The sequence below is a fragment of the Lynx rufus genome, unplaced genomic scaffold (assembly GCF_022079265.1).
Source record: "Lynx rufus isolate CCGP_SWC_20201006 ecotype Redwood Valley unplaced genomic scaffold, mLynRuf1.p SCAF_2, whole genome shotgun sequence".
Lineage (NCBI taxonomy): Eukaryota > Metazoa > Chordata > Mammalia > Carnivora > Felidae > Lynx > Lynx rufus.
Window position 1 is genome coordinate 4,676,593 of NW_025814834.1, and position 15,084 is coordinate 4,691,676.

General features: G+C 51.6%; 1 protein-coding gene across 2 annotated transcripts in view; it reads right to left on the reverse strand.

The window, feature by feature from the left end:
* Nucleotides 1–15,084, reverse strand: part of AGAP1 (ArfGAP with GTPase domain, ankyrin repeat and PH domain 1) — a 549,698-nt gene that overhangs the window by 75,414 nt on the left and 459,200 nt on the right. For both annotated transcript variants that reach the window (XM_047085687.1, XM_047085686.1), the window contains one exon: nucleotides 1,112–1,266. In XM_047085687.1, the coding sequence (XP_046941643.1) occupies nucleotides 1,112–1,266 (155 nt within the window). The remainder of the gene's footprint in view (nucleotides 1–1,111; nucleotides 1,267–15,084) is intronic.

The following is a 15,084-nucleotide window of genomic DNA, read 5'->3' on the forward strand; positions in this document are numbered from 1 at the left end:
GATCCGGAAGCTTCCCCGCATTCGCCTCAGGAGTCCCCATCTGTGGATGTGACTCAGTAAAGCCAAGGGACTCGGAAAAGGAAAGGCGCTGATTCTCCCCACCCTGGGTAAAAAACATCTTTACAGAAGTGAAGCAAATCGCATTATAATAATAATGGCTGTGGCCTGGTTTACCCTGGTGAAAGAGGGGATCAAGTAGGACATGCCACCTTTCTGAAAGACAGACTCCCTTCTCAATGACAAAGCTGAGCATAAATCATCGGCAGAAATTTCCTTAAATGGTTACGAGTGAAACTCTGCCTCTGCCTCTCGGTTTCCGGTCGCTCGTAGTTTGAACAATCAAAATGCTCTTCGAGACTCTAAAATGTCCCAGAGAAGGGTTTGAAAGCATCCAGGCCACTAAAGTCAGGAATCGGAGGGAAGCCCTCATGGGAAAGATGAGTCCTCTCGGAGGAGTATCGCCGGAGGGATCTAGAAAATGCAGCTTAAATTTTGTTTGTTTTCTGGCTCAATGACTGCCAAGAATCCCGTCTGGGTTACCGAATAAAACACGTATCGGGCGTCATCAGCCAAGTCTAGGCGACGGACCCGGCGTCCTCGCCAAACTCCCCGGACGCTCACATACGTGCCTCTCCTCCTCCCGGACGCCCATCTGTGACGACTTGGGTCTTCCAGCTTGACATGGGTTTGAATTTGGCGCACTTGTGAGGAGGGAACAGGCTAACGTTTTAAGTCTGCCCCTCTTTTCCCGAGCATGTTCTGCGTAAAACAAAATCAATGTGGCTGCGTGAGCCTAACTAAAAGATCCCATCGTGCACCACAAGGAGGTCAACGCTTTACATTTGGGATTCGCTGAGAGAGAGAAGGTTTAGAATGTGCTGCCGCACGGACGTGGCTGAGCGAGGACGCTAACACGCGACACATATCGACACAAAGTGTTTTTTTTATCTTTTCAATTATTCAGCTTGTGGCTCAGGAAGGATAACTGGGTCTTGCCCATCACACACATCACATGACGCTTCCCCTCCCTGGGGCATCACTCCGGGGCCTTCACTTCCCTTTAACGATCAGCGGCTCTTGATTTCGGGGGGCGGCATGCTAAGGGTCTTACCTTATTCTTGCTGCTCTCACAGGACTGTAAGCTGGCTAGGATCTGGCTCTCGATGGCCTGGACCCACGCATCTCGCTCTTCATAAGTGGTGGCTTCAAAGTGCCACGTCTGGCCAGTGAGGGACACGATGATAAACTCAAAGTTTTCTTCTTGTTCTGAAACACAGAGTGGTGGGGATGAAGACTTTAGCTTTCATGCGACCGCGGCCCCTCTGCCGGGCCTCGGCCATAAAAGCGCCTTTGGGTTCAATCGCGCCTGCATGGGGCCAGCAGCACACGCGGCGGAGATCTGAATCCGCCGACCTCCAAACACTCAAGGTTTGGTTCCTAAAGCCAGCGTGGGTTAGCTAGGGTTCAATCGATGCTCAGGGGATGAGGAAAAATGAAAACCAGTGAGTGATGTCAGCGTCTCCGTGCTGGGCACAGAGGAAGCGACTGCGGGAAAAATAACACTGCAGCTCGCTGCACCGTCGAGGTATCTGTGGGGCGAAAATTAAGTTAATACCCGCCAATGTCGGGGTACACTCTTGATTTCTCTTAGCGTCTGCGTGGAGATCCGCGGATACCGCAGCGGCAAACGGGGATGCCTGCGGGTTTCTGCTCTTTGACGGCACAAGAGTTACTGCGGCGGAAATTTCGTCCTATCACCTCCCGCCTGGAGAGCGGGCGGGACTCCGGGTGACGGGAGGTGACTTCACGGCTGCCGTGGGGCGACCGTCCGCACGGAGAAGAGGGGGACCTGCCATGAAACCCTGCTGTAGCACCTGCCGCAGTGGGGTCTTTGGGACAGAGTCTCGACTCTTCCAAGGCTCACGTGCGTACCCTGAAGATGAGGGGAGAGGTCACCTACTCCATAGTGTCACCCACTGGCTAAGTGACGTGTGCCACTGAGGCTGACAGGGCCTGGGCCATGGGAGACGCTCTGTTCTCTCACCCCCTCCCCTCGTTACTGCCACAGAGAAAAAAGGGACCGCGTGACCAGTTACCAGCAGCCACGAAGAAATCTTGAGCACGAGTTACAGGCACAACACCTCATTTGGTTTGTGGTTTCCAGTCACCAGTCGTGAAGCTGCATGACAACTGCCCGGTGAGAAGGTGGTATTCGTGATGAGCACCACCTATGGCCTGTGCGGCAGACCGCGGTTTCGATGACCGCTCTGCACGTGGTCACGTCTGCGGCACCAGACCCCCCATCTCGCACGCTCTCAGCTCCCCTAGCCCAGCTCCTGAGCAGCCCTCACAGCCCCTGACCTTCGCCTGGCTCCCTGCTGCCCGGGTCAGCCCGGCCTCCTCTGGGCTTCCCTCCCAGACCCCTGCCTCCCCGGGAGCCCCTGAGCCTCGAGATAAGGGTGCCATTCCGCTCCGGAGAGCGATCGCAGCCTTCTCCAGCTACCCTTCCCTGCTTCCCTCTGTCTCAGGAGAGGCGCAGCCTCAGCCACCGAGGCGGAGAGACCCCTTCCGCCTGACCCCGTCGATGCCACCAACCCCTCTCCGGGGATTCTCAATGCACGGCCTGCTCTGGGGAACCACTCCCCTAAACGACCACAACCTGCTTCGGAAACAGGGCCGTGCCGCTTCTACGCAAAATCCCGACACGTTCTGATGACTCACGGTAAGGTGCTCTGAGTAAAGTCAGCGTTGCTGCAGTTTTCGGATTCAGCCCGCTGGGGAGCTGGACCTCGCTCTGAACAGCACCCGAAGGTACGTCCGTTGGCAAAACTTGCTGAAAGCCTTCTCCGATGAACGCACCCGGCCTTAGGGCACGTGAATGAGGTTCGTCTGGCAAGAAGGCCCACGGCTTCCCCTAGCTTCTCAAAGGTCCGCGACAATCCTGGAGTCGCTAAAGGCTCGTGTGATGAGGGTGTGTGGTGGGGTGCCGGTGCTGAGTGGTCAGGACGGGCCCTGGCTGAAGCCCATCCCCCCCCCAAGCTGGGCTTCACTTGGAGAAGACCCAGGAAAGCTTGGGGGAAGGAATGGGTGGGGGTGTCCCAGGAAGGGGAAGGGGCGGGCCATGGGAACACAACAGTGGAGCCTCAGGGGGTCCTCTGCTTGCTTGCAGGGTCCTTGGGCATCATCCCATGCTCCCTGACTCTCTCTGGCTCCTGAGCTCTGGAGAGCTAGTGATAAGAGTTCAGAAAGTGAGGGGGGCCGTCAGAAATTTTACCCCAATGTATTGTGCTCTGAGTCAGAGAACAACCGACCCCCGTGTTCAGGCAGAAGTGGAACACCACACCTGCTGTGGGAAAGACAGGTGGGGCAGGAAGCCTCGGGGCGTCCGCAGGACCCCCGCCCCCGGTCACTCGCGGCCTTGTTGGGATTTTCATTTTCAAAACCAGCTGTGACTTTCCAACAGGTTTGTCCATGACTGACCCGCGAGCACACCTTGCGGTTATTGGCTGAGACCCTATATCCGTGGATTTTTAAACGTCCAGCGTTTTGATCCACACGGTTTTATGTCCCTAACGCTATAAATTACAACGTCTTCCACACTGAATTTTGTAATACAGAGCCCCAAATTCATGCATTTTATGCAAAATTTTCCCAGGGAACTGGTAGGCAAGATAAGAAAGAACGAGCTAAGTCACCGCCGGGCCGTCAGGAACACGTGCTAATTCACGGGTGGACTGTGACAGCCGCTCATTAGATCTACTCAACAGGCTCACGCTTTTCTGAATATGTGAAATTCAAGTGCGTGACAGAAGTGCCCCCTGATCAGGATTTATTGGCTCTTTCAGTGAAAAAAAAAAAAAAATGACAACCATTAGCTTCCCAGTTAAAGTTCTGCACAACTGGTCTGCCGTAAAGCTTTCTAGCCTGAATCACGGGCTACATCTTCTTGAACGAAGGGAGGGAACTGAGCTCGCCTTGGGGCTCAGTCACATGGCTGCCGGCTACCACGCAGGGGGCAAGGGTTCTGGCATGCAGGACACACGGTCCGGAGCCGGGAGGGCGGGCACACACACACTGATACAAAGCTGATGACTGAATACAAAGCAGTGAAAACAATGGTGGGGGGGAAGGGATGTGATCTGCGACACAGGGACATCGACACTTCGTGTTTCATTCCAGTGAAGTTAGTTGGCACTGAGCGTTTCCACTAATATGCTGGTCATACCCCATGTGAAGGCAGAACTTTCAAATTCAAGTGCTGAAGTTTGGCTTTGCCCTATTTAATTACGTGAACAAGGCTCACCTGCGCAGGTGAGATCTCCTCTCGGGCACAAATACATTTAAGCATTCACAGGAACGTCGGAGTTCATTTCTTGCAAGTTTCCAAATGTACTGTCCCCACAGCATGTCCTCTGTGGCTTCTCAATCACCTTAACGGTCAACTCCAGCACCTGTCTTCTCTGTCTACTTATACCGGATACAAGTTTCCTTTTCTAGTACCTTCTAGGTCGCGAAATATTCCTGTCTGTACTTGCAGAAGGGTCTCTCCCCCTTGGGGCTACCCACAGATGCAACAGCCAACTTTGGGTCTCTGCACCCTTGAGGAGTTCAATCCCTTGTTGTGTGTCCTCTTCTAAGGGAGCCTGGTGGAAATTTGGCATCTCAGAGGCGACCCATAGGGCCTTTCTACCCTGAGATGCTATGGGAGGGATGCAGGACAGTTCTCAACCTTTTTGAAACAGTTCTGGGCAGCTGCCAAGAATCCGTGTTGAGGATTCCAAGGCTGGCCCCAGGCTCTTGGAGAACGAGTGCTACAATCAACTAGCAATGTCTGCCCCGCGGGAAGGAGGGATGGATGGGTTCAGTACCGTCTTGCCATAGCTTTTTCATACTCAGCTAGAGTTTTCTTTATTTTTTTTAAAGTTATTTGTAACGTTTATTTATTTTTGAGAGACAGGAAAGCAAGGGAGACGCAGAGAGAGAAGGAGGACAGAGGATCTGAAGTGGGTTCTGCACTGAGCCCGATGTGGGGCTCGAACTCGCAAACCGTGAGATCATGACCTGAGCCGAAGTTAGAGGCTCAATCAACGGAGCCACCCAGGCGCTCCGCTATCTTTTAAATCACAGCTTCTTCTTGCCTTCCCTGGCCCTTCTTCAGGCGGCCAGGTGTGAATACATACCCTGGGCGTTTATTTCATGGCCGTGCCTCACCACTTCTCAGGGCTCCTTTCCTTCTAACGCTTAGACAGTCACTTCTAACTTATGCGGACAATTCTCAGGTCTGTATCTCTGACCCCCAAATCCAATCACTTAGGGATTTTAAAAAATGCCTACAGATACTCTTTAGATACTTTGGCCTCGCACCAAATTAACATGCATGGAAACACATCTGCTGTCATCTCTGAAGGCTCCTTTTTGGTTTTCATGATTTCTGTTGATGCTTACAACGCCATTTCTAGTCATAAACCTTCAGACTCACCCAGATTCCATCCTCTCCCTCTTCCCACTGCTCCCTAATCAGCTCAACACTGCTTACGGAGGCCGGCTCTGTACCACTCTCCCCATCTCCTCCTTTCGGCCCTCACCTGACCACTTCACAAGTCGTGGCTCGGCCTGAACGGTCCCTCTGAGCTTATGCAACACACGCGTGCTGCACTCCTGACACCAGCAGGTGAGTGCTCCTGCATCGGCCTGGGCGTGGCTTCCACAGCCCTGGGTGTGACCCCGCCCCTTCCCACCAAACCTTCCTGTCATGCGGCAGACAGGTGTGTGGGGCTTTCCTAGGAAACACACGTGTTATGGCGTCCATGGATGTGTAGGAAGGCATCATCTCTAAGCCCGTAGCCTACCCTGTCTCCCCCTCCCCAAATCACACCCATGGATTAATAAACCAGAACTGCGAGCACTGGGTTTTAAACGCCTGCAGGTGAATGCTCCCCCCCCCCCGACCCCCCCGCCCCACCCCCAACAGCGATCCGGAAAGGAAGGGGATACGGGCTCAGGTCTGCAGAACCTCCTTGGCTCCCGGCACCTCCTCGGAGGGAAAGCATTCCACAAAGATCCCCCACGTGTGAACTCAGAACCCAAAACACCGAACACACGGGAGACGGGGGAGCGGATTTAGATCCGGACGATTTCAGGTACAGAATTCAAAGTAATTATGCGCAAAATGTTTAAAGAAATGCAAACACGGGATCCTAAATTTTCAAAAAAAGGAGACCAGGAAAACCCATCAGGCAGATCATTAAAAAAAGGTAGACCTTTTGGAAATTCAAATTATAATGGTTAACAAAACAAGCCCACCAGGGATGGGGTGAAGAAGGAGCTGGTGGGGGGGGCTGGTAAGTGCAGAGAGGAGAGACCTGGAGGGACTGGCTGAAACAGTAGACAAATGAGCAAGGACCCTGTGGGTCAGAAATGACGGGTGCGGGGAAGGTGCGACACACACATCTCACTGCCGGGCAAACGGTGGGAGCCGCGCGGGGCTGTGAAGCGATCGGAGCTCTAGACACGGAAATGACATCCACCCAGAAGGATCACAGCAATGAAAACCACACCAAAAGCTTAGGAAACTGTGGAAAACCAAAGACAAAAAGAGGCCCTTAAGAACACAAAGCAGGAAAGGGTGGATTGCTCTTAAAAAAAACCAAACTGGCAGCCATATGATGACGGGCGTCTCAAGAGTGACAATCGAAGCTGCAAGACAGAGGAATAATGTCCTCAGAGTCCCGGGAGAAGATAATGTCAGTGTAGACCTGGGACCCAGGAGAACCTTCCGTGAAGAAAAAGAATGCAATATATTTTATACAGGAAGAAAAACAAAAAAAAACCCCAAAACCAGGGACGCCTAGGTGGCTCAGTCAGTTGAGCATCCCACTCTTGGTATTGGTGCAGGGCATGATCTCACGGTTGTGGGACCAAGCTGTGCGTGGGGCTCCGCACTGACTGTGTGAAGCCTGCTTCAGATTCTCTCTCTCCCCCTCCTCTGTCCCTTCCTGTGTGCGTGTGCGCTCTCTCTAAATAAATAAATAAGTAAATAAATAAAACATTAAAAAAAAGAACTATGGAAAAAGCCTATTACCAACAGATCCTCGCTAAAGGAACTACTGAGATAAGCTTCAGAAGATTCTAGAAAGAAGGGGAGAGCTAGGGAAGGACTGGTGTACAGATGAATAGACAGATATGTCGATATGTGTAAGCAAAAACTGTGTCACAAACTACTTCTGACAATAACGTCTCCTTTAGGGAAAACGAAAGAATCAGAGATGTGCGAGTGGAGCCGACGTGTCCAAGGGCGGCACATGCTTCCGCAGGGAGGCCAAGAATGGACGTAGGATTTGGGCAAGTGAGGCTCACATGATGGAACATGAGGGTCGACCTTGATGAGAAAAGCAGCAGAATGTGCACCTTCCGAATCAGAGGGGGGGAAACACTTAAATAAGAAAATAACTGTGACCGAAATCTTTTATCAAACTAGGAACAGTTTGTCCTTCTGTTGGACAGAGCACCTATCCGCACCCCACCGCGTCATTATTCTTCACGATGAAATGTTACAAGAGTTCCTTTCACATCAGTTAAAGGGTGCCCAGGGTGGGGGCGCCTGGGGGGCTCAGTCAGCTGAGCATCTGACTTCGACTCAGGTCACGATCTCATGGTTCATGTGTTCGAGCCCTGTGTCGGGCTCTGTGCTGACAGCTCGGAGCCTGGAGCCTGCTTCGGATTCTGTGTCTCCCTCTCTCTCTCTCTCTGTGCCTCCCCTGCTTGCAATCTGTCTCTCTCTCTCTCTCAAATATAAATGAACATTAAAAAAAAATTTAAAAGGTGATTGAGGCAAAGCAGCTCATCATAACAGTCTCTGTTCGACCCTGCGGGGCAATGCGGTAAGACAACATAGAGAAATAGAAGATCTGAAGACTGGAAAGACACAAATTCATGGATTACAAGACTGTTTATGTAGGAAACCTCAACAACTGACAAATTCTGAGACATAAGAACATAGAACATGGACAAGTTACAAGACCAGTTTACAGAAATGCCACCAGCAAAAAAAAAAGAACAAGGATTAGAGAGCAATTGCATTAAAAAAAAAAAAATATATATATATATATATATTTAACATTGATTCATTTTTGAGAGAGAGAGAGAGCACGAGCTGGAGAGGGACAGAGAGGGAGGGAGACCCAGAATCCGAAGCAGGCTCCAGGCTCTGAGCTGTTAGCACATTGCCTGATGCAGGGCCTGAACCCAGGCTGGTGGCATTTCTGTACCCTAAAACAGAGATCATATTTGCATACATCTGTTTATAAATACATTTCTTTCCATCTGTGAGGTAGGGAAGGAGAGATACAGAGAACAGCGGGAAACTCCCCAAAAGCAACAATATAAAGGATGGCCTGGAGCCTGCACTCATTACACAGGTGGTGAGGAGCGGACCCCGTCCCGAGCTTTGAGGTGACGGGTCAGAGTGTGCAAGCGGCCGGGGCGGGTTTCACGCCTCGCCTCCTGGCAGCTGAGACCCTGGCGGGGCCTGCTGATGGTAACGAAGCACCGATAAGCCTCAACGGAGCAAAGAGCAAATAAACGGATGCAGGACATCCCGGGAGCCGGGCCTGGCGGACACGCGCTCTTGAGGAAAGGCTGACGAACAGCCGGAAGAACCCTGGAGAAGACGAGGAACTTTCACGACCCAGTTCAGACCCAACTGTACCCACACTCAAAACCCCGATGCGTCTGAGACAGCGTGCTTTTTAGATGGGAAGGCCTGTCCGCCTCGAAAGGCACCCGCTTCTAGAAATAACGAAGCCACGAACGGGGACGGCAGGTGGGGCCACAGTAAGCGTCGTGACTGGTCACTGTGACGGTCTGTGAGTGTGCTGTTTTTAAGGCGTGTGGGAGCACGCACAGAGGCCCCCTCCGTCACGGGGCAGGTGTGGACGTCAGGACTCATCCCCGAGGCTATTCTGCAGCGACTGTTTCCGTTTTAAGCTGAACCCCGGGCCTAGAGTTGGCAGAAGACAGACGCTCGGGTCTTGCCCCTGTGGGCTCCAGCAAGGCTCCTGAGGGCTAAGCTGGTGGTGCCTCTGATGCTGGGCCCGGCCTCTGCCAGGTGGGCCGCCCGGAGGAGAGGGGTCCAGCTCACTGTGGACAAGGAGGGTGGAACCCCACAGCTACTCAGCCTTCTTGTAGATTCTGGGCCCTGGCGAGGAGATGTCTTTATCAGAAGCTGGGTAGCTGGGATGCCTCGTTCCCTGAATAAGGGATTGAAACCTGGGCACGCGGTCTACTACTTGTGGTCCACACCCGCCACCCGCCGCAGGCGCCCAGCTTATGCTTACGGCATCCCGCGTTTCCCCAGATATTACTGTCTTTACGTGTTTCTTTTTTTTTTTTTTTTGAGGGAGAGCAATATGTTAATACTCACAGATATAGTTAGAATTTCAGAACTGAATTATATCTACCGTATGGCTTTTCTCTGCCTCCCAAGATTAAAAAAAAAAAAAAAAAGAACAAGGATTAGAGAGCAATTGCATTTTTTAAAAAAAAATATATATGTTTTAACATTGATTCATTTTTGAAAGAGTAGAGACAGAGAGAGAGAGAGAAAGAAAGCGCGAGCTGGGGAGGGACAGAGAGAGGGAGACACAGAATCCAAAGGAGGCTCCAGGCTCCGAGCTGTCAGCACAGAGCCCGACGCGGGGCCTGAACCCACGAACTGTGAGATCATGACCTGAGCCGAAGTTGGACGCTTAACCGACTCACCCACCCAGGCGCCCCTGAAGAGCAACTGCATTTTCAATCATGTTACATATAATTTCCAAGAAGGGATACTTTGTTTCTTTGTAATGAATCTACTTCATGGAATGATAAATATAAAAAACAATCCTGTTGGGCTCTAATTCTGTGTCAGGAAAATAGCTGAGACCTTATTGGCATTATTTCATTACATTTAATTCTTCTCTCTTTAAAGTGGGCAGCAGTGATCTTTGTTTCTTAATAACCGATATTTATTTACCTTTGAGAGAGAGAGAGAGAGAGAGAGAGCAAGCGCAAGCAGGTGAGGGGGAAGGGCAGAGAGAGAGGGAGACAGAATCCGAAGCAGGCTCCAGGCTGTCAGCACAGAGCCCGATGAGGGGCTCAAACCCACAAACCGTGAGATCATGACCTCAGCCGAAGTCAGACGCTTAACCAACTGAGCCACCCAGGTGCCCCTTAATAACCAACATATAAAGGAAAGGAACTCTCATGAGGTGTCCAGTGGGAGAGAGAAGGGGGTCCCCACTTCCCACTGCCTTTTTCTGCTGCCGATGTCAGAAAGTCAAGGTGGTGTGTCTTTTACTTTTTTCTAATTTATTGAGGGAGAGAGAGAGCGCATGAGTTGGGGGGAGGGGGAGAGAATCTCAAGCAGGCTCTATGCTCAGCGCAGAGCCCCAAGGGGGGCTCGATCCCACAAACTAGGAGATCAGGACCTGAGCTGAAATTAAGAGTTGGAGGCTCAACTGAGCGAGCTCCCCAGGCACCCCAAGGTAGTGGGTCTTTGGAAAGGAGTTTCCCAGAAATATCTACCCAGCTTGTCATTAGTGACGACTCTGAACCTGGTCCTGTCTGGAAAAGGTCGAGGGACAGGATGATCGGCTGGCAGAAGGCATCTCATCTGCCCTGCTGTGGTCACAGCTCCCGTGACATGAGGTCCTGATGTGACAGTCATAAGCCGGGGACTGTCCAGCTGACGTCTTTGGTGATCAGTCAGCACCGGGAGGAGGGACAGTCCCATCTATGCCAGGACGATCCGAGCACGTGGCTGCTCTTCTCTAGTAGGGGTCACGTGTGCCACGTTTCCTTCTCCAAGCTTCCGTAGCTGGGTTGGGGCCACAGAGCACCTTCCTCTCTAACCTGGGACTTGGTAAGACGCGCCCTGCGGGTACAGGAGCCTTTGCGCCTCCACGCCAAGGAAAACCTCTGGGACTGAAGCCCCTGCCCGCGAAAGGTGAGAAGGCCGCTGTCCAGCAGTGAGAAGAATGAAAGTGCCCAATATGCTCCCGGTTCCGGGGTGCAGGGGCCCCCGGAGCCAGCTGGAGTTGGCGTGAGCCTGCCTGCTTCCTTTCTTGGTTTAAGCTCCTTTAAATTGGATTTCTGTCGCTTCCAAAGCCAGTCCTGACTAATCCAGGGGAGAAAAGGCCTCGCTCTGGTGGGGGGCACCGACCTGCCCACGGGCCATCCTGTTAGGTCAATGCCTGGTCAATCTCTGGACTTGGTCCTCGCTCATGGCAAGCGACTATTTGCACCGATTAAGTAAACAGCCGATTTCCGGGCCCCCACATTCTCCCTTCTTCTGTAGGGACAAACACTAATACGTTCCTCCTCACGCTCAGAAAAGAATTTCTACCAGATGATACTGGCTTATTCAGGTCGCCGCCGGGCCAGAAGGATTCCATCACATCGTGAAGTGACGACGGTGACGTTTTAGTTTTATGCATACCAAGAATAACCGGCAGGTGTGAGGCCAGTCAGGGAGACAGACTGGACGTTACTCTCCCCTGCCACCCTCATTTAAAATGTGCAGAGTGGGCATTTGGACCGTCGGAAGGGACCGTTGCTGGTTTTCCATTCGAGTGGTTTCATTTCGCTAATACAAACCGCCTGCTTGTGACAATTATGGCGGCTCACACTTAATTCATCCTGCAAAAATAGAACTCAGGTTGCAAGGAGTCTTGAGGGCATGGACATTACGAGCGTGTTTTCTTGGTCTCAGATGCACAACGTCATCAGCAGAATCCAATCCCCGGCCCCTCGACAAGGACAAATCAGAGTGCCACCCACACCCTGAAGCCCTTGATGAAGAACTGTGTTGTCTCACGGCATGACATTCCGGGGCTGAGCTGTTGAATAAAGTTTTGTGATTGGGCTCGCAGGGATTTGAACAGTTTTCCGTGTTTAACAGTTAGCTGCGGAAAGGTCCACTATAATAGTATTTTAGCGCCATGAACCTGTCGAAATCAACCTGCCCAATTATTCCAAACGACATTAATAACACCGGATATTACACTAATTGCGTCCAGTTTCTATGCAGACGAGGCCCCGTGGGGCTAATTTTGCCTCCTTAGGGGCAAGCAAGTCAGCCATCAGACCGATTTCACAAGGAATCCCTCCTCGTTACACAAGTCTGGGCTGTCAAACTTTTTTTTTTTTAAAGGTTAATGGGCCAATCAGTCATCAATTATTTTTGCGGAGCCTGAGCAGACAAAGGGTTAAAAGGACTCAAAGCGGCTTCAACTGTTGTACATTTGGAAGCTGTTTGCAACAGGAGATGGCTGACGGGGGTGCATTTTGGGCGAGCGGGTCAAAGGGGAGGGGAGTCGGATGGATGCGCGCCTCTGTCCTCGGCGGTGGTTCCAAGAAACACAGCAGCTGCGCTGTTTTAAACGCAGAGGCCAAGGCGATCCGGACCCTTGTGCCCAACGGATGCACAACGGCTCAAATGTCTCTGAGATGCAGGGGTGAGGCGAGTGACGATATCGAGCAGATTTGTTCCTCTTCTGAATTTAGAAGGGCTCAGGTGTCTGCAGCTGTCTCCACCGGCCAGGCGGAAAATCGGAGTCCATTTTCTGGGGAGCCCCTACAAACCTGGACCCTAGACCCCTGATGCTCGGCGGTATCCGGGAGGCCAAGCATCCTTCCTGACATAGTTAACAACGGACAGGATGAGAGTGTGTTATCTAAGCCGTGCGGTGAGGAGACGTCCGGCATAGAGGAGAGACACGCCCGCTTTCCAGAGGCGGCTGATACAAGTCCGGGGTCCACAAAGCCCAGGGGCTTCCGGGTGGTCACCATTTAAGTGATCTGATGATAAAGCAGCCAAGACTTGTAGGGAGACAGCGGTCTTCTCCACTTCAGGCTTCCGTTGTTGGAGAATTAGGACTTTCGTCTTAGGGTATGCCGCAGCACCCCGATTCATGTGTTCATAGCGACTTTACTGTCTGGCCAAGTCATTTTTCCTCACTATCAAGCGAGTATAGCCATGGGTCTCCCCCAGTTTCTGCCCAGAACTCCACGCTGTCTTTCCTTCAAGTCCTACCGATTTTGGGGCCCTCTCTGGGAACACGCTTCCCTCTACCGCCCTTCCCGCTCTGCTCCCCTCGGACTGGGAGCTGCCAGCTGCCCGCCCCCTGCCCCCCAACTCTTATCTCAGCGTCCCCCACTCTGATCTCAGCGTCAACTGGGAGGGAGGCATTAGGCTGGACTAGGATGACGAAGGCGTGCTGTCCCTCCCTTTCTTTTGCCAGAAGAGACGTCCACAACTTCCCAAACCCCCGACACAGCCTCAGAATCCTTCCCAACGCAATTCCCCATGCCGCCGTTATCAATTTGTTGATGCTGGAAACAGAGAGGGGACGCATTTGCCATTCGGCCCCCTCTCTGGGCCTACCACGATCTCCGCGCTACGAGATCGCTCAAGGTTATGTGGTACACAGCCCCAGGCTTGTATGGTAATTTTTGAGCCATACATGTGGTAAAATACTACAATATTTCTGCTTCCAAAGCATATATGAAATAGGCATGTGGTTTAGATATTTTACTCGATTATGAAAACCACACGTTTAAGGTTTCAGTCCAAACCCACCATGATATAAAAAGTCAGTTTTTATTTATTTTCAATATTTCTCCCATTTTCGTAGGACAAGATAAATGTGGAAGAAAGCCTAAAGACTATGGTCCAGGATTGTGGAGAATTGAGACCCATGGCAACAGAATAATACATAAGAAAACACTCCCTCCTCCCGCTTGAGGAGTTGATTTTAAGCAGAAAGGGGAACGAAAAAAAACCAACCCGTGATTTCTGGTCATTATGAACACACGAGGTTCATGGTTCTCAGGTAAATATTTCTGCAAGCTCTGAATTTGGTAAATATCTTTGTTTAGCCCAGAGTCCCACAGAGGTTTTGTACAGTGGCTTAAATTAGGACAAGAACGGAATTAATTCTGGGAATAAGTGAGCCCCCAGAGGGAGGTCACAAAGTTAGGGATGTTTACCGCTGTTGTCGCAGGAAGATTCTCGTGAAACACAAAGGAGGTTTCTGTTTTCCAAACACATTAGAGAGAGCTGGGAGGGCAGTCTGAGAGCCAGGCACCGCGAAACTCTATTCTATTAGCTTTGGCTTCCAGAACCGTGGGACACGAGGCATTTCTGAAATTAAGGAGGGTATCTAAAACAGAGCTCCTGAAAAAAATAAACGGTCCGATCCAAAACCGACAACACTTCAGGAGGGGGAGGAAGGTTGTGTTAACATTTTCCTGGTGCTTGCTCACGGTCCAGGCACTATAGGAAAGCTAAAGGTCCAAGCTCTTGGTTTAGAGAGAGAAGGAAAACCCAGAGGTACCTGCTGTAATTTATCTGGTCCCTAAGCAGTGCTCTACAGTTACCATTTGTCACTCATTCCAACTTACATCCATCACTTTCCAGGGTCCCCGATCTCCTGGTGGAAGGATTGCGTGGGCTCTGCCGTGCTGGGCGGCTCGTGCACTGCCCGTGTGGGGTGCCCCCCCCCAGCCCCCCATCACCACGGGGATGGCCAACAGTACTGTCATTCTTTTAGAAGTCGAGGGCTGGAAAAACAAGCAACCTTGCTTCTCTCCCCCGAAAGTCAATTCTGGAGTTATCTCCCATGAAAGGGTTTCCCAAATCTTAATTTATCTGGATGAGTTCTTAACCTGGGCCGCTCGCCATTGGCCAGTGCCTGCTTTGGCCGATTCCGCCTTCCACTGATACATTCAACAGGCCTAAAAAAATGGTCCTCTGGATCCTCTCCATGGGCTGTATTCTTGGAGTTATTTTCCAACGAAGCAAGTCTTTCTAACAATTTAACGGCGAGCCCTGTGGTCACCCTGACCGGGGGCCCAAGCTCTGTGGCGAGAGATTTGTGGGCGTCTGTCTTCTTCGATTACCCTTCGAGGCAGGCTTTGTGTCTTCATTTTGGAGAAAGAAAGCCAGGCGGGGGCAGGACAGCCGGGATCGGCCAGGCACGACTGCTCCCGACGCCAAATTTCTGCCTCTGATGGTTCCTTTGACGAGGACAGTGATGGAACTGG